This window comes from Centropristis striata, chromosome 16, assembly GCF_030273125.1.
Source record: "Centropristis striata isolate RG_2023a ecotype Rhode Island chromosome 16, C.striata_1.0, whole genome shotgun sequence".
Classification (NCBI taxonomy): domain Eukaryota; kingdom Metazoa; phylum Chordata; class Actinopteri; order Perciformes; family Serranidae; genus Centropristis; species Centropristis striata.
Window position 1 is genome coordinate 25040598 of NC_081532.1, and position 27448 is coordinate 25068045.

The 27448-nt window shown below is 40.8% G+C and overlaps 1 protein-coding gene across 1 annotated transcript in view; it reads left to right on the forward strand.

Annotated features, from left to right (window-relative positions):
• The first annotated feature begins 2021 nt into the window (after nucleotides 1–2021).
• rragd (ras-related GTP binding D) overlaps nucleotides 2022–27448 on the forward strand; it is a 49256-nt gene continuing 23829 nt past the window's right edge. The window contains exons 1-5 of the mRNA XM_059352924.1: nucleotides 2022–2201; nucleotides 4089–4384; nucleotides 18879–19078; nucleotides 20098–20212; nucleotides 26026–26168. Of these exons, the coding sequence (XP_059208907.1) occupies nucleotides 2075–2201; nucleotides 4089–4384; nucleotides 18879–19078; nucleotides 20098–20212; nucleotides 26026–26168 (881 nt within the window). The 5' untranslated portion in view covers nucleotides 2022–2074. The remainder of the gene's footprint in view (nucleotides 2202–4088; nucleotides 4385–18878; nucleotides 19079–20097; nucleotides 20213–26025; nucleotides 26169–27448) is intronic.

Sequence of the window (27448 nt, forward strand, 5' to 3'; positions counted from 1 at the left end):
TAGCGGCATAAGGTTGAGTGTCTGTCACCAGTCAGCCAGAACTTACAAGAAGACTGTCAAAATAAGATGCCTTAAATAAAACATACAAGAACCTTTATTCTCCTTTACAAAATGTCACGGCGCTCCTGTCATCCCCATGGTTCAGTTTAAGGTAGTAATCTGCTCTGTTTTATATCAGTCTTTTCCTAGTCTTGGGTTTGGATCATATCAAACATGTTTGATATCATCATAAGTCGCAGTGATGTAACACAATCACCAACCAATAGATGAGCGGGGGAAAGGTCCCCGGTTCCAGACCGGCCAGTAAAACCACTTCCACAGGAAATAGGAACATCACAATAATGCTAATAAGCTCAGTCCTCAATACAAATATAGTGATGTTATATATTTAGATGTTTCTTAGTTAAGAGAACAGTAAGGAGACCCAGTTAAAATGTATAAATAGGCCTATACATAAATAAGTATCACTTAAATAAACGGTTTCAATAAAACTACTTGTGACATGTCATAGTTGACTTTGACATAACATTGCTCTCACGTTGTGGTAAAAATATCAGTATATATCGTATATTGATATTCAGCCTAAATATATCAGGATATGACTTTTGGTCCATATCGCCCAGCCCTAGGTCAGTGTGTGTTTGAGGACATATCTTGTTTTAATGTTCTCTCTTTTTTCTTCTGTATACTCTGTATATTTCTTCTGTATATTTTCTCTGTGTACTCTGTATACTTTCTTCTGTATACTCTGTACATTTCTTCTGTATACTCTGTACATTTCTTCTGTATACTCTGTATATTTCCTCTGTGTACTCTGTACATTTCTTCTGTATACTCTGTATATTTCCTCTGTGTACTCTGTACATTTCTTCTGTATACTCTGTACATTTCTTCTGTATACTCTGTATATTTATTCTGTGTATTCTGTAAATTTCTTCTGTATACTCTGTACATTTCTTCTGTATACTCTGTACATTTCTTCTGTATACTCTGTATATTTCCTCTGTGTACTCTGTACATTTCTTCTGTATACTCTGTATATTTCCTCTGTGTACTCTGTACATTTCTTCTGTATACTCTGTACATTTCTTCTGTATACTCTGTATATTTATTCTGTGTATTCTGTACATTTCTTCTGTATACTCTGTACATTTCTTCTGTATACTCTGTATATTTCTTCTGTATATTCTGTACATTTCTTCTGTATACTCTGTATATTTCTTCTGTATACTCTGTATATTTCTTCTGTATAGTCTGTACATTTCTTCTGTATACTCTGTGTATTTCTTCTGTATACTCTGTATATTTCTTCTGTATATTCTGTACATTTCTTCTCTATACTCTGTACATGTCTTCTGTATACTCTGTATATTTCTTCTGTATACTCTGTATATTTCTTCTGTATATTCTGTACATTTCTTCTGTATACTCTGTATATTTCTTCTGTATATTCTGTACATTTCTTCTGTATACTCTGTATATTTCTTCTGTATATTCTGTACATTTCTTCTGTATACTCTGTATATTTCTTCTGTATACTCTGTATATTTCTTCTGTGTACTCTGTACATTTCTTCTGTGTACTCTGTACATTTCTTCTGTATACTCTGTATATTTCTTCTGTAAACTCAGTATATTTCCTCTGTGTACTCTGTACATTTCTTCTGTGTACTCTGTATATTTCTTCTGTATACTCTGTACATTTCTTCTGTGTACTCTGTATATTTCTTCTGTGTACTCTGTATATTTCTTCTGTGTACTCTGTATATTTCTTCTGTATACTCTGTACATTTCTTCTGTGTACTCTGTATATTTCTTCTGTATACTCTATATTTCTTCTGTGTACTCTGTATTTCTTCTGTGTACTCTGTATATTTCCTCTGTGACTCCTCACCGTGTAGCGGCAGCGTGTCAGAGTGTGTGTCTGTCTAGAGTGTATATGAGGACCGGAGCAGCGGGGTGAGAGTTCACCACCATGGCTCTCACATATCAGGTGACAATGGGGGAAAGTTGGACACCACAAGCAGCTTAAACCCAAACCAACAACACAGCCAGCTCCAGGAGGAGAAAGCAGCATGTCGGGCCAGGGGCTGTCAGCGCTGAGCGGGTCGGAGGAAGAGGACTCGGCTCTGGGATATTACGAGGACGAAGACGACGACCTGGAGGCGTTTTCAGACGCGGAGCTGGGCTGTGAGGACGGAGGTAGGCGGATATATCTGCTGCTAGGAAGGTCACAGACACACAGAGAGACGCTTCACTCCTCCGGCGTCTCACGGGAGTCACAGAGCAGCTCCTGCTGTAGCTAGCCCTCCTCTGTTAGCTCAGTAGTTCTCAACCTTTTTGAGTCGCGACCCCCAATTTAACATGCATGTTTTCCGCGACCCCCCCCCCCCCCCCCCCCCACCCCACTGAACACAATCTCACACACACAGTTCAGATCATACAAACTTGAGTTGATACGACGAATTTTGGACAAATAATGAAGCAGACAACAACTAAAACATCTCTCTGTCTGTGCATGTATATATATTTTTATATTGTATTGTTACTTTTAATCTAAGTCCTTTGCTATCAGTTTAAAGGTCCATTCTGACCTCTTGAGTGTGTGACAGTCAGCTTCAAGCCAGAGACTCCTTGTAAAGTAATAACTTGGTACTTTGGGATTTGTCAGAAAAGACACAAAATTACCCAAAAAAGAATCAAATTGACCACAAAATGATCAAAAAAAGACACAAAATGACCAAAAAATTACAGAAAATTAAGCGAAAAAAGGACTCAAATTGACCACAAAAATTACCACAAAAAAGACCACAAAAAGAAAGAAATTGACCAAAAAAAGACACAAAATGACCAAAACAAGGAAACAAAATGACCAAAAAAGACACAAATTGAACACAAAATGACAAAAAAACAAACACAAAATGACAAAAAAAAGACATTAAATGACCAAAAAGACTAAAACACATTAACACATGAACACTTTAACACAGTGGAGACAGAGCTGACTTCCAAAATGATTTGGCGACCCCCAGAAATCATCTCGCGACCCCAATTGGGGTCGGGACCCCAAGGTTGAGAATGGCTGTGTTAGCTAACTGTTCACTGGAACCGGTAGTTACTGTGAAAGATAACTTGTCCCTCTACAGATGAATTAAATTGAAGATCTAACGTTAGACTAACCCAGGGGTTGGCAACCTTTATTTATAGAAGAGCCATTGTCTACGAAAAAAAAAGAAAAAATGTTGGAATGGAGCCACAAACCTTATTTTGAACCTCCCAATGAAATAAAACAGCCTGTTAACCCTCTGGAGTCTCCAAAAGCACCAAATCCTGACTTCTTCATGACATCCAGACTAGAAAACAAAGCAGCATGTAGCCCTACTGTAAATTTACCTCTAAAGTTCTGGCTGAAACTCCATGAGGCCAGTTTCAGTTTGATGATGATATACCAAGTTAAACTGGAGACAATCTCAAATATATTTAGTATCAAATGATAGAACTGGATGGAACCCTCTTATATGTTAGATTTGACACCTTTGTTCACATTTGCTAGATTTCAAATTATTTCTTGAGCATGATAGTGTTTTGAAGGTAAAAAAAATATTCAAAATCACATTTTATGTTGGACTAAAGGACTAAAAAAGACACAGAATGACCAAAAAAAGACACAAAATAGCTAAAAGACACAAAATGACCAAAAAAAAGACACAAAATGACAAAAAAAAGACACAAAATGACCAAAAAAACACACAAAATGACTAAAAAAAGACACAAAATGACTAAAAGACAAAATGACTAAAAAAAGACACAAAAATGACTAAAAGACACAAAATGACCAAAAAAAGACACAAAAAAAGACACAAAATGACCAAAAAAGACACAAAATGACCAAAAAAGGACACAATGACTAAAAAAAAGACACAAAATAACAAAAAAAGAGACACAAAATGACTAAAAAAGATACAAAGTGGTGAATCTGGGAGAAAAAAGTTGTTCTTGTGTGTTGTTATATGTGAAATTTGACATTTATATTGAAATTTGCCTAATGTAGACCTCATGTTGTGCTTCTGTCCCTTTGCTGTTGTGTAGTGTTGGGCTTCAGTGATTCTCTGACTGGAGAGGTCAAACCTCGCATACTGCTGATGGGCCTGAGGAGGAGTGGGAAGTCCTCCATTCAGAAGGTGGTTTTCCATAAAATGTCCCCCAATGAGACCCTGTTCCTGGAGAGTACCAATAAGATCTGCAGAGAGGATGTCTCCAGCAGCTCCTTCGTCAGCTTCCAGATCTGGGACTTCCCTGGCCAGATCGACTTCTTCGACCCCACCTTTGACTATGAAATGATCTTCAGAGGCACTGGAGCGCTAATCTTTGTCATTGACTCACAGGTCAGCCCACACAACCATAAGGAAAAAAGTCCTTTATATTGATACACTAGTCAATTGATGCTCATATTACAAAAGTTTTAAAAAAAATAATTCAAAAAATGTAGTCCACCAACCACCAGGGGGCAGGGCCGTTTTTCTTCCCTGAAAAAAGCCTTGTTGCTGATTGGATAGAACGCTAAGCAGGATGTGATGTAGTACTCTACGCCATTTGTAAAAGCCGAAAAAGCAGTGTTGCCAACTTAGCAACTTTGTTGGTATATTTAGCGACTTTTCAGACCCCCTTAGCGACTATTTTTCAAAAAAGCGACTGGCGACAAATCCAGCAACTTTTTCTGTTTTTTTTTTTCTGGAGACTCGATCTTACTCTTAGTAGAGTAAGAACAAGTCAAAGCGGCCCAGTCCTCCTGCAGCAGTCCTTCCCAGCTGCAGAGCTGGAGGGGATGTTAACCCCTGAGCGTCCAGTCTGCAAATTTGTAACAGGCTAACAGTTAGCTCTGTAGCAGTACAGTGTGTATGTGCTAACAGGCTAACAGTTAGCTCTGTAGCAGTACAGTGTGTATGTGCTAACAGGCTAACAGTTAGCTCTGTAGCAGTACAGTGTGTATGTGCTGCTGCTGCAGGAGGTGTTCACTTAGCGATCTCTGTTTGTTTACAACAAGCACCAGACACTCTGTACACACACTAAAAACTGTTCCTATTAGAAAAAAAAAAGTTATAAACCAGCAGCACAGCCACTGCTCTATACAGTTAGGTCAGGGGTCGGCAACCTGAGGCTCCGCGGAGCCACATGTGGCTCTTCAGGCCATCTGCAGTGGATCCCTGTGGCTGTGACAACAAAATTATGCGAAATAAAACAGTTATTTCTTTACATTTTAATGTATTTGTTCATTTGTCATTGGTGTAGGCCTAAAGCAATTTGTATTTCTCAGTTGTAAAAATGTGTTAATATATGATGGAAAAGTCAATTTCCAGTAGTTCAAGTCAAACAGCCCCAACCAAGTATTGAGTCATATAGATAGACATACTTTTCAGAAGCCAACATTTCCAAATTCAAAATACTTTTACTTTTAAATTGGTCTTTTGTAATATTAAATATTAAAGGTTTTAATATTTAAAAAAATTGAGACACTGAATTTTAGGTCTATGTAAGCCATAATCATTATAATTAGAAGAAATTAAATAAATTAAGACATTATGAAAGAAATGTTTCATTCTGAGTATGATGGATCTATGTAATGTGTTATTTCACCTTTTTGAATTGAATTACTGACATAAATAAACATTTCTATGATATTCTAATTTATTGAGATGCACCTGTAGACATTTGGGGAAATTTCATTTATTGACATAGATTTCATTCTAGCCCTTAAAAAGAACTATGTTTATGTATGTATAATACATTTTTGACATATATGCTGCATATATAATTATTCATACATATGCAGTGGTGGAAAAAAGTATTCAGATCTTTTTCTTAAGTAAAAGTACTTATCACACTATGAAATTACTCCACTACAAGTAAAAGTCCTGCATTCAAAACTTACTGAAGTAAAAGTACAAAAATATCAGCATCAAAATGTACTTAAAGTATCAAAAGTAAATAAAAGACTGTGTTATGGATCTATATAATGTGTTATTTCACCTTTTATGAATTGAATTACTGACATAAATAAACTTTTCTATGGTATTCTAAATTTTTGAGATGCACCTGTATATGGCATTATAAAAAAAGTCTTTAAATTTAAGTAAACTAAAATGCTTATGAAAGTCTACGGCTCAGCGCCTTAAACTCAAAATATTGCCAACTTCAAGTCCAGTTTTTAGTATTTGAGCATTCTGACAAAATTATATTAAGAAATGCTCGTTATGACCTATTAGTGATGCTAGTAGGCTAATTTAGACTAAGTAGGCTGTTTTATGTTCATTGTAAGGCTGAAAATAAGGTTTGTTAGCCTGGGTATACCCATACTGCCTTGCGCACCTGATTTAATTTCGAACCTGCAGCCAGTTTGGTATCTAGAGCCGTTTCTTAGCCCTGTTTTAGGGATCCAATCACAGAACGGGGAGGGATGGCAAGATGATGCTACTACTCGACAGACGGAAGCTTGTAGTTTTGTAGTTTTCTTACAGATCCAACATGGCTGCAGCAGACGCTAAACTCTCTTTCGATCTAGCTGTAGACGGCGTTTTAAATTGTTTAGAGCAAAAGTTTATTTTAAAAGAAGAACAACGTTTGACTTTACACTCCTGTTTCACCACCAAAAAGGATGTTTTAGCCTTAATGCTTCCGACAGGATTTGGCCAAAGCCTAATCTACCAACTAGCCCCGCTACCGCTCACTGCTGTAACCACGGTGATCTGGCTACGAGCCGGGGGACAGCGGAGCCCCCAGAGACCCCCAGCAGCTCGTCTATTGACCATAAAATCAGTGGATGTGTGTGGCTGAATGACATGAGGGGAAATAAAGCGTAAAAATAAATAATCTTGCAGAAAGCGAGAACTGGAGAAGCAAAGCAGCAGCAACACTCTCACAGACACACACACACCACACACACACACCAACACTGCCGGTAGACTGTGAGCAGCCAGAGTCAGAACGTGCTGCAGAAAAACGTTGCAGAAGCAGAATTGAGCATTTTAGTCTCAAAGTAGAGATGGGCTAGTCTGGCTATCTAAACATCAATTTCTGTGGCTCTACATACGTCATCTGGTATAACTGAAACGATTGGCTAAGAGCTACCTACAGACGCTTTTGATAGACATTCATAGCACCCAATAACGACTCTGGAGGGTCCTAAACCACGCCTCCTCTACGGAGAAATGAATGGCTGGTTTCCAGACTAATCTCATTTGTGATTTGTCAGGTGTTAGCCAGGCTAAAGGTTTGTGGCTCCTGTACGATATTTTTTCTCTTTTTTTTGGCCAACAGTGGCTCTTTTGCCCATAAAGGTTGCCGACCCCTGAGTTAGGTGAACAGGGTGACATACACCCGCATTAGCGTCCAGGGAGCTAACAGATGAGTAGAGATGCTATGGAGGACTGGTCCTGGTTACTGATTTGTCAGACACTGATTGGTTGCTTTCTGTTAAATCAACTCCGCCTTCCTGTCTTTCCAGGTTTGAGCAGACAGGCAGCATTGATCTGCACAATAACATGACAAGTCTGAGGCCAGGCACAATTAATTTCTAAAGCCTTTCTGGTTCAGTGACCAGAACAAAAACTCAATGAGTCTGGCACATAATCTCCTAATCCATCACAGCTTTTAATTTTAAAATTTCAGTTTTTGTATGGATTATACAAGCAAAATATAACATATTAATTAGTGAGCTTTTGAGATGCTGTTTGATGGAATTTATTTTCTACTTTAGACAAAGCCAGACGAGCTGTTTCTCCCTGTTTACATTTTTTGGAAAGTGTTTACTTACTGTAGACTGTATCTTTTCACTATATGGGCTAAATATATAATAATGTATAAAATATAATAAAATGGCTATTATATAAGATGAGACTGTTATCAATCTTCTCATCAAGGTTTCTACAAGTAAAACATAATTATTTAACACCATTCTGTGATCACATTGAGCACTGGTGCACAAAGTGAACTGGTAAGCAGTATCGATATATATGGCATCTATAAAATATTAATAAACCCCTCTGTCCTTTATAGAAACAGCCACACTGTAAAAAATGTCTGTAGATTTTACGGTGAAAAACTGCTAAACCATGACAGTAAAAGACGTAAAATGATAAATGGGTGGGTATATATCAGACAAAACTGTAATTTTTCTAATTATTAAAAAAAAAAAAAAAACATAACTCCACTGTTAAATACACTGGCACCGTGTTCGTAACAAATACTGTAATATATATACAAGCCATTTTTGCATTCATTTTTTGTAAAAATACATTTTCTCACTGTTAAATGTACTAAACACCATATCTCTAACAGAAATATACTGTAATATTTAATGGTAAAATTATTAATTTATTGCACCATATATGAAGTATTTTCTTGTCAATTATATGGCAGAACAGAGTTTCTTTTGATGGAAAAACTTTTTATTTTTTGAGGTAAAATATGGAATAAAATGTCAATCTTAAACATGAAATCAACAGTGCTAATATCCTTTTACCGTAATATTAGAAAAAGTTTTACCGTAAAAACAATAGTTTTTTTATTTTACAGTGCATGTCATGTGCATGGACATACTGGCCCAGTGTATATTTCGTCTTACGACAGGGTTCATGTGTGATTTATCAAAATATCGTATCTCTCCAATCACAGCGTTAAGAATGATCGGCTGTTGATAAATGTGGCGGCTCGAAACAAGCCTAATTTAAATGTCACGCCCTAATATATATATATATAATATATACCCGATTCAGAGAGGATGTTTTTCCCCCCCTAAAGTCAACTTTATTAGCAAAGTGCACCGTTACAATTAACAATAGGGGCAATATAGACATACTACAGAAATACGCAGCGACGGAGGTTTATGAAATAAAAGTACTTATAGTTATAAACTCAAACAAGTTCACTGAATACTTTACATTTGGAGCACGGACTTAGAAGTTTTCACAGATTTTTGGTTGAAGGAGGTAAACAATGTTTTAAAGTAAGTTTTAATCCAAAAGAAGAGGAATTTCTCAGAGTCAGAAAGTGAAACGCTGACGTCCAACAGCTGCAACACAACAAACTGGTTTAGTTTGGCAGCATAAAAAGAGAAAAGGAAGGAAATCAGTGGTGCTGTCAGCAGAGTAGCAGTGGAGCATTCAACTCCTGGTGAGGTTTGAGTAATTACATTGTGATATATAAAGCCTATTAATCTATATAATATCCGAATATTGCTATTATTATGATCGAGATATATTATTCACCTCTTTACATTTACTAATAATGATGTCCTAGTCAGAGGAGCGTGTGGCTGCACTGATTGGAAATGTTTCTATTCAGGCAGCTCCGCTGGTTGTCAAGACTTTTATTATTTATCATTATTTGTAGCTCTAAATAATTATTTAAGGGTTTTGTGCTTCTCCGTTTTATTTTGAAAAGTCTGTGTTGCTTCCTGTGTTGCATCCTGTGTTACTTCCTGTGTTATTGATTGCAGCAGTTGCATCCAGGGTTTTGACAGGAGCACATAGCCCATTGGTAAGCTGCAGTTAGCTAAGGAATAGACTGCTAATAATGTGTGTCTTATAAATATAATGTATTGTTGATGTGTACTGCACTGTTAGGCAGGCTTGAGAGTGATATTTAGCGCTCGCGGTTAGCGTTAGCATCGCCGCTAGCTCGCGTTAGCATCGCCGCTAGCTCGCGTTAGCATTGTCGCTAACTCCCGTTAGCATAGGGCTAACTTCATTAGCTTTCAGGCTAGCACCTAGTTAGGTGTTGCTAGCAGTTAACTGCTAATGTTTAGCTAAGACACTGTGTATTAGTTTTGGGTTACTATGTTACTACAATTCATTATTTTAGTTCATAAGAATACATTTGATTATATTTAAAAAGAGTAAATGCTTGTTTAATGTAAAAAGTAAGAATAGCTATTTTAAAGCTACAATTTCATTTATATTATTGTATGTAACTTGTTGTTTTTGTATTAATCATTTCAGGTTTATGACCTGTGGTCACCTGTGGTCATTTTGTAATAAATAAAAGAAGACCAAGGATAAAACACGAGTTATTGCTTCAGTGTGCTTACTGTCAAGCCTTTTCGGAGGGCTGAATTTTTAAATCCGAACAGTCATAAACCAAGGCCCCAGATCTACAGAAAAACAGACTGGATAACCTTGAACCACGGACAAAGCCCAAAGACCAGAAGAAATTAAAAGACTGTTTGACCAATCTGACTGTAAGTTAGCAGCCTTCATAACACTGTCTGCTCATCTACTAACTTGCTAGCCGGGAAAGCAAATAAACTAAAGCCAGAAGAAGGGAGAAAGTCTACAAGTCCAGCAGAGGCAAGAGACTATTAAAACCCAAGTGGCATAAAAAAGTTTTTACTTTCGGTCAAAGCAAGAAAAGTTGGCAACATGGCAGCATCAAAGGAGGATCTTGAGAGGCTTAAGCAGAGGCGTTCAGCAGCTCAGACTGCTTTCACAAGAAGAGCCAACCATCTCACCTCCAGGGTGAATGCACTGGGAGAAAGTGAAATGATAGGTGAGTGGAGGAACTTTAAATCGGAGCACTCAAGAGTAAGAGATGCAGGGTTCGAGTATGCAACAGCCCTAAGCGAAGCAGACGATGAACGCGCCGAAGAGTTGGTAGAGCACATCGACGCGAAAACGGCAGAGTGCGACCGTAAGTTTGATGAAACTGAACAAATCGTCCTGACGAGCTTCTGGACCAGGTTCGCTGAGGAGGCTATTACCACCCTCGCCACTGAGACTGCATCAGCCATGGACCAGGCTGAGGCAACCGACTACCATCAGATGACCAGGAGACAACGCGACCTGATGAATAGAAGCCTGGAACGGGAGATTTACAATCTCGAAAAAGAGGTGGATGATTGGATGAGCTTGATTCCTAGACCAAAGGTAACGGAGTCGAAAGCATGCATTAGGAAACTGAAGAAACGTCGTGAGAAACTGTGGGATGAGTGGGCGTGGCAAGAAAATCCTCAAGGCTGGCTCCTGACCGGTGGTGAAGAGGAGGAACCAGATGAAGAGGTAGAGCAAAAAGATGGACAACCAAGCAAGACTGATGAGGAAGCAGTGTCTCTTGGTGCTCAACCTAACTCTGACCTGGTTAACCCTGGGAACACTCCAAGTCCTGTAGGAGGCATCCAGCCTAGCTTGCCCAGCGTACCCCCAAATCTCAGCCATGGTGTAGTTCTAGGTGCCGCAAGCGCGCCAAGTGGAACTTTCAACGCACTGCAAGGTGGTTCCGGCATGAACTCCGGGAATTACAATATCAAGCCCCTGATTAGCCTAGAGAGGGCGCGCCTGCCTATATTTTCCGGTGACATGAGGGATTACTACCGCTGGAAAGCTGAATGGGAAGATTTGCAGAGGCTGGGAAATCCACATGGATTGGAGAATGTGAAAAAATTCCACCTTTTAGGCAGCTTAGATGACAAGGTCAAGAGGGATCTTGTGTTGTCCAGTTGTGGATCCGCCGCCGACGTGTTCAGGGTCCTGGACAATAAATATGGAAACAAGCCAAAAATAGTGCTGCTGATCTCAAAAGAAGTGCAAGAACTTCCTCCCATAAAGGGAAACCAACCCAGAAAGACAATTGAACTGATTCAGGCAGTGGAGAGAGCACTCCACGACCTCCAAGTCCTGGGGGAGGAAGACGCTGTGAAAAATCGGGTAGTAGCACAGTCGATTGAGAGTAAGTTGCCTGATTCCCTGAAAGAAAAGTGGCTAACACACAAGAATGACCCTGCAAGCGGCTTTTCATCACGCAACCATTTCGACTGTTTACTGCAGTACCTGAAAAGGCAGGAAGACATTCTTGAAGAGTTAGATCAGCTGCAACTACAGCCCAGCCCAGTGAACAAACCTGAGAGGTTCAGGGAAAAGAAAGCATTCACTAGGGCTACATCGGGGAACACTCAAAAGAACTCTCCATCAAATTCATGCATCGTGTGTGGAGACGATGTGCATGCAGGCAAACTGTTTGCCTGCAAAGTCTTCAAAAGGCTCAACCTGTCTAGTAAAAAGACTCACCTGAAGAAAGAAGGAGCATGCTTCAAATGCTTGCGCCACCATGGCGAAGATGACAGTTGCACTATTAAGTATCTCTGCTCAAAGGATGACTGTCGAAGAGGAGGGTCCTCAGATCACAACTACTTGCTCTGTCCAAAGCCACCAATCAAGAAGAGGGATAAAATTAGTGGAGAACAGATCAATCCGAAAGTGGAGAGAAGAGGACTTGGACTGACTGACAAGCAGGAGGAGCTTCTTGCTAAGCTCTCTCCAGAGCTGAAAGCAGAGTTCAAGGAAGCTTTCTCAAATAAAGTTTCAACGACAGTATGCGCCAGCAACAGTAATAAGCCAAAAGAGTACCCAGTCATAATGATGCTACTGGAAGTGACTACAAACTCAGGCCAGCTGATCGGCACTTTGATTGACCTTGCGTCGGATACAAATTACATCTCGACTGAAGCCGCAGAGCGTCTCAAGCTGAATGGTGAGAGCATCAAGATGATTGTCCAAGGAGTTGGAGGAATGGAAAAGATAGTCACTACTAAAAGGTATACCTTGAGGCTCAGAGTAAAAAACCCCAAGGGTACAGTAACAGAACATAAACTCCTCTGCTACGGCTTGGATAACATTGCAAAGGTGAACCAAGCAGTCACATCGGAGCAACTACAAAAGTTCTTCCCTGATGTTGCAACCAAGGAGTTGATCCGCCCTGAGAAGATTGATCTTCTCATAAGTCACAGGGAAGGTCGCCTGGTCCCACAACCAACCAAAGTGGAGGGAGACCTCGTCCTCTGGGATGGACCCCTGGGTAAGACTGTAGGTGGAACTCACCCTGAGCTTTTTGAAGAAGTAGACCTCGCAGTGCATAGGTCCGACACACACTTTGCGAGATCAATGAGAACAGCTTCAAGGGCGTACAGAGAGATCCTTGTGGACCAGGCAGGACCTAGCGAAGCCCAATTGGAGAATGGAGGAACAATCATCAGGAGTGCTGCAGCTACGAACAAAGAAGTCTTCGAGTGGTTCAAATGGGACAGCGTTGGCGCAGCCTGTGATCCTCAATGTGGTGGTTGCAAATGCGGTAGGTGTCCCCCTGGAGGCAAAGAAATGACCCTAGGAGAGGAGAGGGAACTAGAAAAAATCAAAGAGTGCCTCACCTACGTGCAAGCGGACAAGCATTGCGGAACCCCTCACTGGGATGCAGCTTACCCATGGAGAGGAGATCCCGTGACGCTTCCTGACAACCGACGTGCAGTGGAGGCGACCTTCCTGAGCACAGAGAAACGTCTCGAAAAGGAGCCAGAATGGAAAGCTGCTTACAGAGAGCAAATCCATGAGATGGTTTCAAGGGGAGCTGCCGCTAAACTCACTAAAGACGAAATCGACAGTTGGAAGGGACCGACGTGGTACATCAGTCATCTGGTCGCTCCTAATCCTCACTCAACCACTACCCCTGTAAGGATTGTTTGGAATAGCAGCCAAGAGTTCTTGGGGGTAAGTTTGAACGACCTCCTGCACAAGGGTCCAGACGTTCTCAATCCGATCAGAGGAGTCCTTCTGAGATTCAGAAGTGGGTTGTATGCCGCCTTGGGTGATGTGAAAAAAATGTACAACTCTGTTTGGCTAAAAGACAAAGAAGTGCATCTTCACCGTTTCCTCTGGAGAGACCACCCGGAGGATAATATCGAGGTTTTTGTTGTCGTCAGGGTCAACATCGGTGATAAGCCTGCAGGCTGCATAGCTCAGGTTGCTATGAGAGAAACGGCAAACCTGCCCCAGTTCACTGCCATGGTGGAGGAACGACGGGTTTTGGTAGAAGACAGTTACGTGGACGATATCTTGACGTCCCACGATGACATAAAGGCACTGGAGAAGATCACTAAAGGAGTGGAAGAGATCTTAAAAGCTGGAGGCTTCTCCCTCAAACCATGGATCTTCTCTGGCCAAAGTGGGAGGTCAGGAGCCACTGCCAACTCCAGTAACAGTAAAACAGCTGTGTCTGCGCCTAAAACTCTGGTATTGCCTAACCAAATGCAGGACGAAGAAAGCAAGGCATTAGGAGTCGGCTACGAACCAGAGACTGACAAACTTCGCATTATGATGTCCATTAACTTCTCAAAGAAGCGAGGCAAAATGAGGATGGGACTCGACTTGCGCGAAGAAGAAATCAGAACCAACACCCCAAATCCCTTAACGCGTCGAGTGTTGCTAAGTCAGATTGCTGCATTCTACGACCCCATTGGTCTAGCCTCACCAGCTAAGCAGAAAGGGGTGATGCTTGTGAGGGAATCTTATCAAGAAGTGGGGAAAGACAACACGATGAAAGATACATGGGATGACCCTCTCTCGACAAAACTCCGAGAGGCGTCCATAAGACTCTTTGAGGAGTACGTTAGACTTGGTCACATCAGGTTCGAGAGAAGCCTCACGCCACCAGGAGCCATAGGTCGCCCAGTGGGAGTCACGTTTTCAGATGGAAGTGAGGCCTCCTATGGAGCTGTGCTCTACCTTCGGTGGGAAACGCAGAACGGGGTCATCATAAGATTGGTTGAGTCAAAAGCCAAACTTACTCCTCTTAACCAAAAGGGGGACGTGATCAAGGCAGAGTTATGCGGCGCTGTCTTCGCAACTCGTCTTAAAAGGTACTTTGAGAAGCACTGCCGCATCGATGTTGCGCACTGGATCCACATCGTTGATAGCCAAACAATCCTGGGAGCAATCCAGAAAGATAGTTATGGCTATCAAACCTTCTTTGCAAATCGCATCGGGGAAATCCAGAAGGCTGGACCAGTAGATGATTGGAGGTGGGTTGAGGGCAATCTCAACATATCAGACATCATTACAAGGGGAGCATCTCCTGAGGAGCTCGATGAAGAGTCAGAGTGGCAAAGAGGTCCTGAGTTCCTACGATGGCCGGAAGCTGAGTGGCCAGTGAAGACGGCCAGCGAGATAGTGACCATCGTTGCTGATGACGTTAAGAAGCTCAAGAGAAAAGCTTTCTCAGCTGTGGTCACTAGGGCTCAGTCGAAGAAAATATCTAACCCCAGCAAAGCTGACGTTAGCGTAGACTTGGAAGACTCATCGAACGAGGGTCAGGGTCCAACTTCGGCAGCAGAGAGACCAAAGAGGAAACCCTGGGGCGTAGATCTTGTGCACCTTGTTGAACCCAGTCGGTTCAGTACCTTGTCAAAGCTGTGTGGGACTGTTGCCTGGACTCGACGAGCTGCAGAATCCTGGTTAAACAAAGAACGGCAAATCTCAGAGCCAGCAAAGTGGGAGGCAAAGTATTTCAGGCTGTCTGCAGAAGAAAGAGCAACTGCCTTCCAAGACCTGGTCCTTGCAGCCCAGGACGGCGTGGAATTTCATGACACGACTCTAAACCGCCTGGTTGTGTTCAAGGATGTCAATACAGGACTATTGCTGTGTGCTGGTAGAGTCCAGTCTTGGAACGAGGACGGAACAGCTGTACCATTAATCCCTTTCCAGTCGTGGCTGGGAACTTTGCTGGCAAGAGAAGCTCATGAGTCAAATCATGAAGGCGTTGCTGCCACACTTCTGCGTACAAGAAGAAAGGCCTGGGTGGTGCAAGGTCGGAGGACAGTCAAGAAGGTGATCAATGAGTGTCTCACTTGCAAGAAGCAGAGAGCCAGATTGTGCCAGCAAGTGATGAGTGACCTTCCTCAGGAACGTACCAGCAGAGCAAACCCATTTGAGTACACCACACTAGACCTCTTCGGCCCCTTCGAGGTGAGAGACGCTGTCAAGAGGAGAGTCAAGAAAAAGGTTTGGGGAGTAGTGTACTGCTGCATGGCTTCTAGAGCCGTCCACGCCGACCTCGTCGACGACCAGTCTTCTGAAAGCTTTCTTCAGGCTTACTCTCGATTCACTGCTCTGAGGGGGCATCCGAAGAAGCTATGGTCAGACAGAGGCTCAAACTTCGTGGGCGCTAAGCCTGCACTGAGAGAGCTACACAGACACCTTGCCTGTTTGCAAAAGTCATCTGTTGAGAACATGGCTGCCAGAAATGGCACAGAATGGCAGTGGGACTTCCATCCTGCGGATGCGCCACACAGAAATGGAGCAGCCGAGGCAGCGGTTAAGCTCATTAAAAGAGCTCTTCACAGCCTTTGTGGAACAACTAGCTGCTACACCTGGGGGGAGTTCCAAACCCTTCTTTATTCGGCAGCTAACTTAACTAACGATCGACCCATCGACGCCAAGGCGCAGGAGCAGGAAGACACAGTGGAGTATTTGACTCCTAACTCCCTTATCCTGGGACGCACCGGACATGGAGGAGACATGCATGGAATCGATGTGGAAACCCACCCTTGGCGGAGGCTGAGAGCTGTCCAGGCTGGAGTTGACAAGTTCTGGTCAAAGTGGAGCGAGCTGGCAGGTCCAAACTTGTTCATACGGCACAAGTGGCACAGAGCGGAGAGAAGCGTCAAGGTTGGAGATATGGTCTGGTTAGCAGACCAAAATGCTTTGAGAGGACAGTTTCGGCTCGGCCGAGTCGTCGCTACATATCCTGATAAGAAAGGGATCGTCCGGGACGTGGACTTGAAAATCTGCATGGGACTTCCCGGCCCCCATGTATCCAGGGTTCGGAGAGAAAACTCTGATTTGCCCACGACCATCGTCCTTCGCAGGGATGTGCGAAGGCTGGTGGTCTTGATTCCAGTTGAGGACCAACAGAAGTAGGATAAGTCCTTGCCAAGGATTACCTTAGTTAACTTTGTGTCATGTTGGACCTATAAGGAACATCTAACTTTTACGTTTGAGATACCTACTGAGAGACTCAAATGACTGTTAATTGTGGCCTCTTTGGATCTTAGATCAATCGGCCAAGTGGGAGGTGTCAAGACTTTTATTATTTATCATTATTTGTAGCTCTAAATAATTATTTAAGGGTTTTGTGCTTCTCCGTTTTATTTTGAAAAGTCTGTGTTGCTTCCTGTGTTGCATCCTGTGTTACTTCCTGTGTTATTGATTGCAGCAGTTGCATCCAGGGTTTTGACAGGAGCACATAGCCCATTGGTAAGCTGCAGTTAGCTAAGGAATAGACTGCTAATAATGTGTGTCTTATAAATATAATGTATTGTTGATGTGTACTGCACTGTTAGGCAGGCTTGAGAGTGATATTTAGCGCTCGCGGTTAGCGTTAGCATCGCCGCTAGCTCGCGTTAGCATCGCCGCTAGCTCGCGTTAGCATTGTCGCTAACTCCCGTTAGCATAGGGCTAACTTCATTAGCTTTCAGGCTAGCACCTAGTTAGGTGTTGCTAGCAGTTAACTGCTAATGTTTAGCTAAGACACTGTGTATTAGTTTTGGGTTACTATGTTACTACAATTCATTATTTTAGTTCATAAGAATACATTTTATTATATTTAAAAAGAGTAAATGCTTGTTTAATGTAAAAAGTAAGAATAGCTATTTTAAAGCTACAATTTCATTTATATTATTGTATGTAACTTGTTGTTTTTGTATTAATCATTTCAGGTTTATGACCTGTGGTCACCTGTGGTCATTTTGTAATAAATAAAAGAAGACCAAGGATAAAACACGAGTTATTGCTTCAGTGTGCTTACTGTCAAGCCTTTTCGGAGGGCTGAATTTTTAAATCCGAACACTGGTGGAGGAGACGCTGACGTTCCGGTGTCCAGCAGGATAATAATAATAATAATAATAATAATAACAGTAAACAGCAGAAGACAAAGACATTTAATAGCCGCGGCTGGTATTCTGTTTAAAGAATTTCACGATGGCAGGGTGTATTTATTTTTGGATTATGTTTTAATAATAAATGATGTAGCCTAAACATGTTTTGCTTTGTCACCATTAAACATCAAAACACCACAGAGTTTAATCAGCTCCATCGATACAATAGTCTCAGATCAGTTCTCAGACTCAGACGTGTGGACTTCACGCTGACTCAATTTACATTTACAGATCTGATCGTACCCTCCGCTCACGTCCAAATTGATTAATGCCGAGCCTTGGGTGGAAATGATCGTATGCCCACTTTACGCTCACTTTCTGACGCACGCTCGTTTGATAAATGAGAGCCACTGTACTATCTCTTCTCAAGCAGTGCATAAAGTTTTGTTGTCAACTGGGATTCCAAATCAGCTTGTTCCTTCCCTCTGATGGACGACTCAGTTTCTAATGTAGACACTGCTTTTAAATGACCTCAGACATTTCTGTTTGACATGTGATGATACCTATCAGCTGACACTGATACCATAAATCTGTGATCCAGGAAGCCAAGAATAACGCTGTAGCTCAGGGGGGGGGCAACCTTTACTAACTAAAGAGCCACTGTTGGCCAAAAAAAAAGAGAAAATCACTGAATGGAGCTGCAAACCTTATATGAGCCTAAAATGAAAATGAAACAGCCTAATAAGTCTAAATTAGCCTACCAACATTATTAATAGTCATATTGAGCATTTATTAATATGATTTTCAAAACTAGTCTATCTCGGGGAACTCAAAACTAAACTCAAAGTTGAAAAAATGTAAAGGTTAAGGCGCAGGGGCGGAGACTTTCGTAAGCTATGAAGCACATTTTAATTGACTTAAATGTCAAAACTTTTTAGATATGCTGTAAAAAGGCTATACGATTTTATAATTGAGGAATACAAATAGCGTTTGGTCTACACCATTGATAAATTAACATTTTAATGTAAAAATATGGATATAATTTTTTTTGTCTCAGCCACGGGGAGCCCCTGCAGGCGGCCTAAAGAGCCACATGAGGCTCTGGAGCCACAGGTTGGCAACCCCTGCTGTAGCTCCTCCTGAACAGGAGCAGCTATTAAGTAGAAACTCTCTCTACATTATAACAGGATGATTATGCGGAGGCTCTGAGTAGACTACATCTCACAGTGACCAGGGCCTATAAAGTCAACCCTGAAATCAACTTTGAGGTGTTCATTCACAAAGTGGATGGCCTATCAGATGACCACAAGATTGAGAAGCAGAGGGACATTCACAAAAGAGGCAACGATGACCTTGTAGACGCAGGCCTGGAACGAATACACCTGAGGTATGGATTGAATAGATACTGTAATACAAGACAAGTTAAATATTAAGTATATTGAGTCACACATCTTCACAGTCCTTTAATATTTCCATATCATGGGAACTGACAAAGAACTACTTTGACGTAAATTTAAAATATCTCACACTGATGTACTACTAAGTCAATTTACGGTAAAAAACTGCTAAACCATGACAGTAAAAGACCGTAAAATGATAAATGGGTTAATTCAGTTTCAGTAACAATGAAAAACCGTATATATCAGCCAAAACAGTATTTTTTACATAATTTTTTATATAACTCCACTGTAAAATACACTGGCACCGTGTTTGTAACAAAAAATATACTGTAATATATATATACAAGCCATCATTTTAGCATTTATTTTTTGTAAAAATACTTTTTCTCACTGTTAAATGTACTAAACACCATATCTCTAACAGAAATATACTGTAATATTTAATGGTAAAATCTTTAATTCATGCAGCATTTATAAAGTATTTTCTTGTCAATTATATGGTAGAACAGCATTTCTTTTGATGGAAAAACTTTATTTTTTTATGGTAAAATATGGAATAAAATGTCAATCTTAAACATGAAATCAACAGTGCTAATATCATTTTACCGTAATATTAGAAAAAGTTGCACCGTATTTATTACGGTAAAGTCCTGGCAACCACAGCTGCCGTTTTTTTAACAATAAAAACAACAGTTTTTTTTTTTACAGTGTAGTAGTAAATAGTTTTGGCATTGGCAACAAAAAAATTAGGCCAACCAGCCCTGACCAAGATGATTTCTATCACGTTAAATATGCTCGTTTAGCTTCTCCCTTTATTTCTCTCCAGGAATTGCAATGTTGGGACTGTATTATTATCAGGAAATATGTGTGATGACTTTGAAATGCTAATCTTTTGATTGGTGTCTATTCTGTTGTTTTCTGTCCTTATCTGGCCATAGCTAGGAATGGTCAAGTTGGTCGTTATTGAAATGTATTCTGAATCAGATTTTCTCCCTGATATCCACAGCTTTTATTTAACCAGTATATACGACCACTCCATATTCGAAGCTTTCAGTAAAGTGGTCCAGAAGCTTATTCCACAGCTACCTACACTAGAAAACCTGCTCAACATCTTCATATCTGTAAGTAATCCTGCTGCTGTGCACCACAGCACCAAACATTACAAATGCACCTGTAAAACAAGCAGCACTGCTTCATGAATACAATTTATCTGAAAAAAAGAAAAATATATTATTTTGTCAAATTTCTATCCAAACCTTACACCAGTGTGCTGCTGTATGTCTCCCACATTTTATAATCAAGTTGGATAAGGCACATCACACCATAATGACTCTGCATGTCCTCCTGTTTTTCATATTCCACTCACTAGGTGGTAGTGATACATAACAGATACTCTCTGCTGATTTTCATATGCATGTAACTGAATTTCATCATGCACAATAAGCATTGATAAATGGCAAAAACAAAGCATATCAACAAGATCAGGGATGGGCAACTGGAGGCCCGGGGGCCACATACAGCCCGCACCCTCACTTGAAGTGGCCCTCAGTACAACTACATGCATTTGAGCATGAAATCTGTGTAAAAAATGCACAATTACTTCTTGCAATTAATGTTGGTCTGCTGTTCTTGCACTGAAAAAAAGAAATCACAGTAAGTGGTTAATTTTGTATTTGATTCAAACCTTTTGTATTCCTATTTATACTGTTATGCATGCATTTGAGAATTAAATATGTTAAGTTACTGCACTGTAAACATATTTAAAATTGCAGTTTCATCATATCTGGTTAAGTGCACGGTCCTATATGTGGCCCTGTGGTAGTGAACATGAAAAATTGTGGCCCCCTGCAGCATTTAAGTTGCCCATCTCTGAACTAGATGCTTTCACCATTGACTGCTACTTACTATTCTGCCCTATAAAGTCTAACTGCAGTAACTACATTTTTGGTCAAAATTGAGTTATAACTAAAAATGAACTCCTTGATGTCTGTTTTATCTTGAGACAAAGTTTTAGATTGCAATTTTGCTTTATTTCTCAAAAATAATTATAAAACCCCCCACAAAATCCAACTCAAAACCGAGCAGTAATTGCACTTACCACGTTCTGCTTTGGATATATATACTAATTTAAACATAAAATAGAAATTATACGTTTATTTGAAAGGGAAATTATTACCTACATAGTGATGAAGTAAAAAAGTGAGATGAAGCTCTAACTAAAACTAATAAAAACTAAACTAGAACTAGGCATTATCCAAAAAAATAAAAACTAATTAAAACTAACAGAATTTGAAAACAAAACATCACAACGAAAGTAAAACTAAAACTGCTGAAAAATCCAAAACTATTATAACCTTGAGGCAGACTGAGGCTTCCAGGTGGGCTTGATGGCTGAGTGGCAGGTCCACGGCAGGGAAACAAAGCCTGAGCAGTATACCACATGAGGTAAAATGGACAGTCTGGCAGTGAGTGGAAGACTGAAACAGGCTTTTATCCAGAAGGAGTGCAGGAGGCTTGATTGATTGGGGTAGGACTTATCGAGTCCTACCCCTTAACAGGTCTCTATATCTATATACATATATTTATGAATAATCAATATAGTCACATACAAATATTATAAACAATTTTATATATATATATATATATATATATATACTATAAACAATTTATATTACATTGTAAATACCTTTTCTTCCGCTTATCCGGGTCCGGGTCGCGGATTTATTTATTTATTTTATATATATATATATATATATATATATAGATATTATCCATTAACCATTTTGGTTGATATGAAATCTGTTTCATCTATCTGGTTTCATGCCTTCATCCCATGCCGAGATGGATAATTAAAGGAAATAAAGGCAACATTTATTGTGACTTTTTTGAATCTGGCACCCAACAAATACCCCATTACAAAAAAAACCTATAACTAACACTAAAACTAATAAAAAACTAAAACTAAGCATTTTACAAAAAAAAAAAAAATAATTAAAACTAGCAAACTCACTCTAAAAACTCATTAAAACTACCTGAATTTGAAAACAAAAATTGTCAATGAAATTAAAAGTAAAACTAATGAAAAATCTAAAACTATTATAACCTTGGAGATCAGCACGTCCTAAATCATGCCAAACGATTTCGGTTGTAAGGCTGCAGTTTTGTTACGACTTTGCTATAAAACTACTACTCTAGGGTAGGGGTAAAATTTTCCTGATTAGGCAATATTAAAGATAGTTTCAAAAGTTAAATAAGTACACGTAAATGGCTACCAGAAGTGACACAGTTACGGTGGGTACATAAGATACGTTGGTTACACAAAAACTTGAGTTTTGTTTTCACATGGGACACAAGCACTGGTCCCCTGGGTGAAAGTCACTTTCCATTGGCATTATTACTGCGGAAAAATGAATTGCTGGTGGCCAGACTAGATCTCATTTGTGACCATAGAGGAGGCGTGGTTTACGATCCTCCAGATCCGTTTATTGGCCGCTACGAATGTCTGTCAAAAGCGTCTGTAGGTAGCTCTTAGCCAATCGTATCAGCTATTCCAGATGACGTATGTAGAGCGACAGAAATTGATGTTTACATAGCCAGACTAGCCCATCTCTACTTTAAGACTGAAATGCTCAACTCTGTGTGTGTGTGTGTGTGTGTGAGTGTGTGTGTGTGTGTGTGTGTGTGTGTGTGTGTGTGAGTGTGAGTGTGAGTGTGTGTGTGTGTGTGTGTGTGTGTGTGTCTTGTGTGTGTGTGTGTCTGTGTGTCTGTGAGAGTGTTGCTGCTGCTTTGCTTCTCCAGTTCTCGCTTTCTGCAAGATTATTTATTTTTACGCCTTATTCCCCCTCATGTCATTCAGCCACACACATCCACTGATTTTATGGTCATTAGACAAGCTGCTGGGGATCTCTGGGGGCTCTGCTGTCCCCCGGCTCGTAGCCAGATCACCGTGGTTACAGCAGTGAGCGGTAGCGGGGCTAGTTGGTAAATTAGGCTTTGGCCAAATCCTGTCAGAAGCATTAAGGCTAAAACATCCTTTTTGGTGGTGAAACAGGAGTGTAAAGTCAAACGTTGTTCTTCTTTTAAAATCAACTTTGGCTCTAAACTATTTAAAACGCCGTGTACAGCTAGATCGAAAGAGAGTTTAGCGTCTGCTGCAGCCATGGATCCGTAAGAAAACTACAAGCTTCCATCTCTCGAGTAGTACGCGTCATCGTCTTGCCGTCCCTCCCCCTTCTGTGATTGGATCCCTAAAACAGGGCTAAGAAACAGCCTTAGATTCTAGACAGCCTGCAGGTTCGAAATGAAATCGAGCGTGCAAGGCAGTATGGGTATACGCAGGCTAGAGGGTACTGCTAACTACAAACGTAAAATGGGTTGTAATAAGTTTTTACATCACACTTTACAGGCCACTCAGTTCAATGTGATGACAAACTGAATGAAAAATATAATTCAATGAATCAATAAAATGGCAAATCTATTAATCAATAGAAAAAAATAATAAGTAGAAGCCCTGATGCCTGAAAGAGGTGTCTGGATTTTTAACTAACAAACCTGGAGAAGCCCAAGCAGGAGATGGCTTTGCCACTCCATTACCTGACATTTAACCTCAGGTTCTAATATTTCTTGTTGTTCAGGAGACACTGCTTAATGAGTATCACCAGTATCAGTATATTGTTGAATCAAGCCTGTGCGAAAAGGAGTTTCCTAATACAAAGATGTCAATGATGTCATTTAACTGTTAACACTGAGATTCATCCAAATGACCCAACAAGACCCTCATGTTACCTAAAGCCTTTGAGCTTTTAGGGCGCAGTTGCAACATTCTACAGTCCATTACAGCTTCCTCCTGCTCTAAAGGAGCCATCGCCAGACAAGGATTTGAGTCAGCACCAGCAAGAATCATGCGCCAGCTCACAGAGTCTCAGTTCTATTAGAGTCCTGACCATCAACAAGACATCAACAACAAAAATGGCTGGAATTGTCTTAGTAAGCATGGGTTTAGTGGTGTGTAATTATGTTGTTGTTTTTGTGGGTTGAATGTGAAAGATATAGAGGGGAGAGAGAGCAAAAGGAGTAGAATGCCAATGCTTTTGGAGGGCATCGCTGACTTGGCCCCAAGAACAAAGAAGTGCTGGGTAGGATTAGAGGGGAGTCAATTTCAAGACAGCTGGGTCAGAGCCAATTGCTATGTATTTGTGTATTCTTTTTTCTTTTACAACTCCTTTCTGTCTTGTACCCTTCTTTCCATTATTGTCTGTCCTTGCCCTTGTCCTTCTACAATTCTATAATTCTACAATGTCATTTAGCAGACGCTTTTATCCAAAGCGACGTACAAATGAGAGTAATACAACACATGCAAGGATGAAGTCAAGAAACATAGCAAGAGTAAGTGCCGTGGGTTAAGTTTGAGTCCATTAGGACACAAGAGCTTTATAGCTCGCAAGAGCGGTCAGTGAGATACTTATCGTAGTCATCAGTGTAGATCAAGAGTGAAGGTGTTCAGTAAAGAGTTGGTCTTCAGTCTCTTCTTAAAGATTGAGAAGGACTCAGTAGAACGGATGGAGTTTGGGAGTTGGTTCCACCACATATAGGGTTCTACAGAGGAGAAGAGTCTGGTTTGAGACGTAGAGGCCTTCAGCGGCGGAGGAGCCAGACGTCTTTCACTGGAGGAGCGTAGTGGACGGGAGAGTTTGTGGACCTGAACAAAGGAGTTCAGATAAGAAGGGGCTGTGCCGTTGCTGTTTTGTAGGCAAGAGACAAGGCTTTGAATTTGATGCAGGCTGTGTCTGGGAGCCAGTGCAGAGAGATGAGGAGCGGAGTGACATGAGCTCTCCTTGAAGACCAGACGTGCAGCCACGTTCTGGATCATCTGCAGGGACTTGGTGGTGCAGCAGGAAGACCTGCCAGTAGAGAGTTGCAGTAGTCTAAACGGGATAACACAAGGGCCTGAACCAGGAGTTGTGTCGATTGCTTGGTCAGATAGGGTCTGATCTTCCTGATGTTGTACAGGGCGAATCAACAAGATCGGGCTATTGAGGACACATGAACCTTGATCAGTTGGTTATCAGTCATGACACCCAAGTTTCGTGCAGAGCTTGTGGGCACAAATTGCATGGCTCCAAGCTGAAGATTGATAGGCTGGTATAAGGTGGGACAGGCTGGGATGACGTGAAGCTCCGTCTGTTGAGAGGTTAAGCTGAAGGTGGTGTTCTGTCATCCATGTGGAGATGTCCACAAGACAAGCAGAGATGTGGGCCGAGACTGTGGGGTCGTTTGGTGGGAAGGAAAAGAACAGCTGGGTATCATCGGCATAACAATGGTATGAGAAGCCATGAATGCAGATGATTGTGCCAAGTGAGGTGGTGTAAATTGAGAAGAGAAGGGGGCCTAGCACTGATCCTTGAGGCACCCCAGTGGAAAGGTTTTGTCCTTAAATAACATTTCTAATTTTGTAATTATGTAATTATGTATGCATATCTGTAAATGTGGGAGTTCGAGTGTGTAAGCCTGAGACCCGCCTTTGTACCTAATCAGTCTCGTCTCAGCTCGCTAGAATGACAAAAAGCGATAACGTAGTGGTTTATGAGGGTGAGAAAATAAATAAATAGATAGATAGATAAATAAATGGAGATAAGCAGATTGAAGCAGATGCTTACAGCAGCAGAAGACATCATCTTACATACTTTACTAGGTGCACTCTTCACCTAATAAAATGGCCTTTGAGTGTTAATGTGTGTATCAAAGACCGGTCTCTGAAAGTATTGAAAGAAGGTGTTTGTGTGATTGTCAAAGCTCATGGTTTGTGTAAAGGATAGTGCACTCTCTGCATGTAATCTAAGTCACTTGAAGTTCATAATGAACTACAGCTCAGTTGTGGTAATATGAATGATTTGTATTTAATGATGCTCTTCTTTGTCTCCGCCTCTTTTTTCAGAACTCAGGTATAGAGAAAGCCTTCCTGTTCGATGTGGTCAGTAAGATTTACATTGCAACAGACAGCAGTCCAGTGGATATGCAGACATATGAACTGTGCTGTGACATGATCGATGTGGTCATTGACATCTCCTGCATATACGGGTAAGTCAGTAGACACTCGCCATACCATAATAAGTTCTGTAATGCCACAGAACATTGTCAAGACAAAGTTTATTTATAGAGCACATTTAAAAACACCCTCATTTGACCAAAGTGCTGTACAGTTATTAAAATACAATAAAAAATCATACACGAATATAGTTATAAATAAAACAATAAAATATTAAAAACAGTAGAACAATAAAATAGTAATAAAACTCAATCTAAATTTTCTTTTTTATTTAATTTTTGATTCTTGCCTAGCTGGGACTGAATGCCAAGGAGAATAAATAGGTTTTTAATAATGTTGTGGAGTGCTCAACAGACTGTGCAGCTCTGACCTGGAGAGGTACACTGCAAAAAAAACAAGCAGCGCCGCTAGCATCAGTTAGCCGCTAGCTTTCGCTAATGACCGAATTTCAGCGCTTTCCTGCATTTCACAACAAAGAAATACGTGTTTTTGAGCCGACAACTGGCTTCCTTTGTTGTGCCAACTTACATTGTTGCTCTAAATGTCAATAATTTATATTTCCAAGTTTTACCAACTTAAATCACTGTTTTAGGCCAAAAAATACAAGTTGGCTTTTTTGCAGTGTTGGCTGTTCCACAGAGAAGACTCTGTCACCACGAGTCCAGAGTCTGGACCAGGACGACCTAAGTGCTCCGGAAGTACTGTGGGGTTTTAAAAGCTTTTAAATAAGACGGTGCCAGACCATTTAGGCACTTAAAAACAATTGATAAAACCTTAAACTGGATCCTAAAATGTACAGGTAGCCAGTGCAAAGATGCAGGATGGGGGTAATGTGATCACGCCGTTTCTTCCCAGTCAGCTATGACTGGTCAAGACCAACAAACAAAGAACAAAGAACATTGCTGCAGCTCAGCTCCATCAAACATAGCTGGCTGACTTAATGCAGACGGTAATGTAAATGCTAATATAAATGTTGACCAAACTCTCGCTGGTGTTACTTTAATCAGGCTGTGTTCACCAAAGCATTTTATCTGAGCTGAGAACACCCGGTGCTCCTCTGAACGCCCAGCAGGGAGCACCACAGCCCTGGGGAGGAGGGGGGGCAGTGTTTTGCAGCTTGGTTGCAATGGAAAAATGTCTGCACAAGGTAGAGTGCTTGCTCTGATCCTTGCTCTGGCAGAAGGGAACTTCTGAAGCTTGAGGAGAGGATAGCCCTTCTGACAGGTTTGTGGCCAACAGTAATCCTTTCTTGTGGTGGGCCAAAAAAAAAAGAAAGAAAAAAACATTAAATCAAAGCTGCGGGTCATAGCAA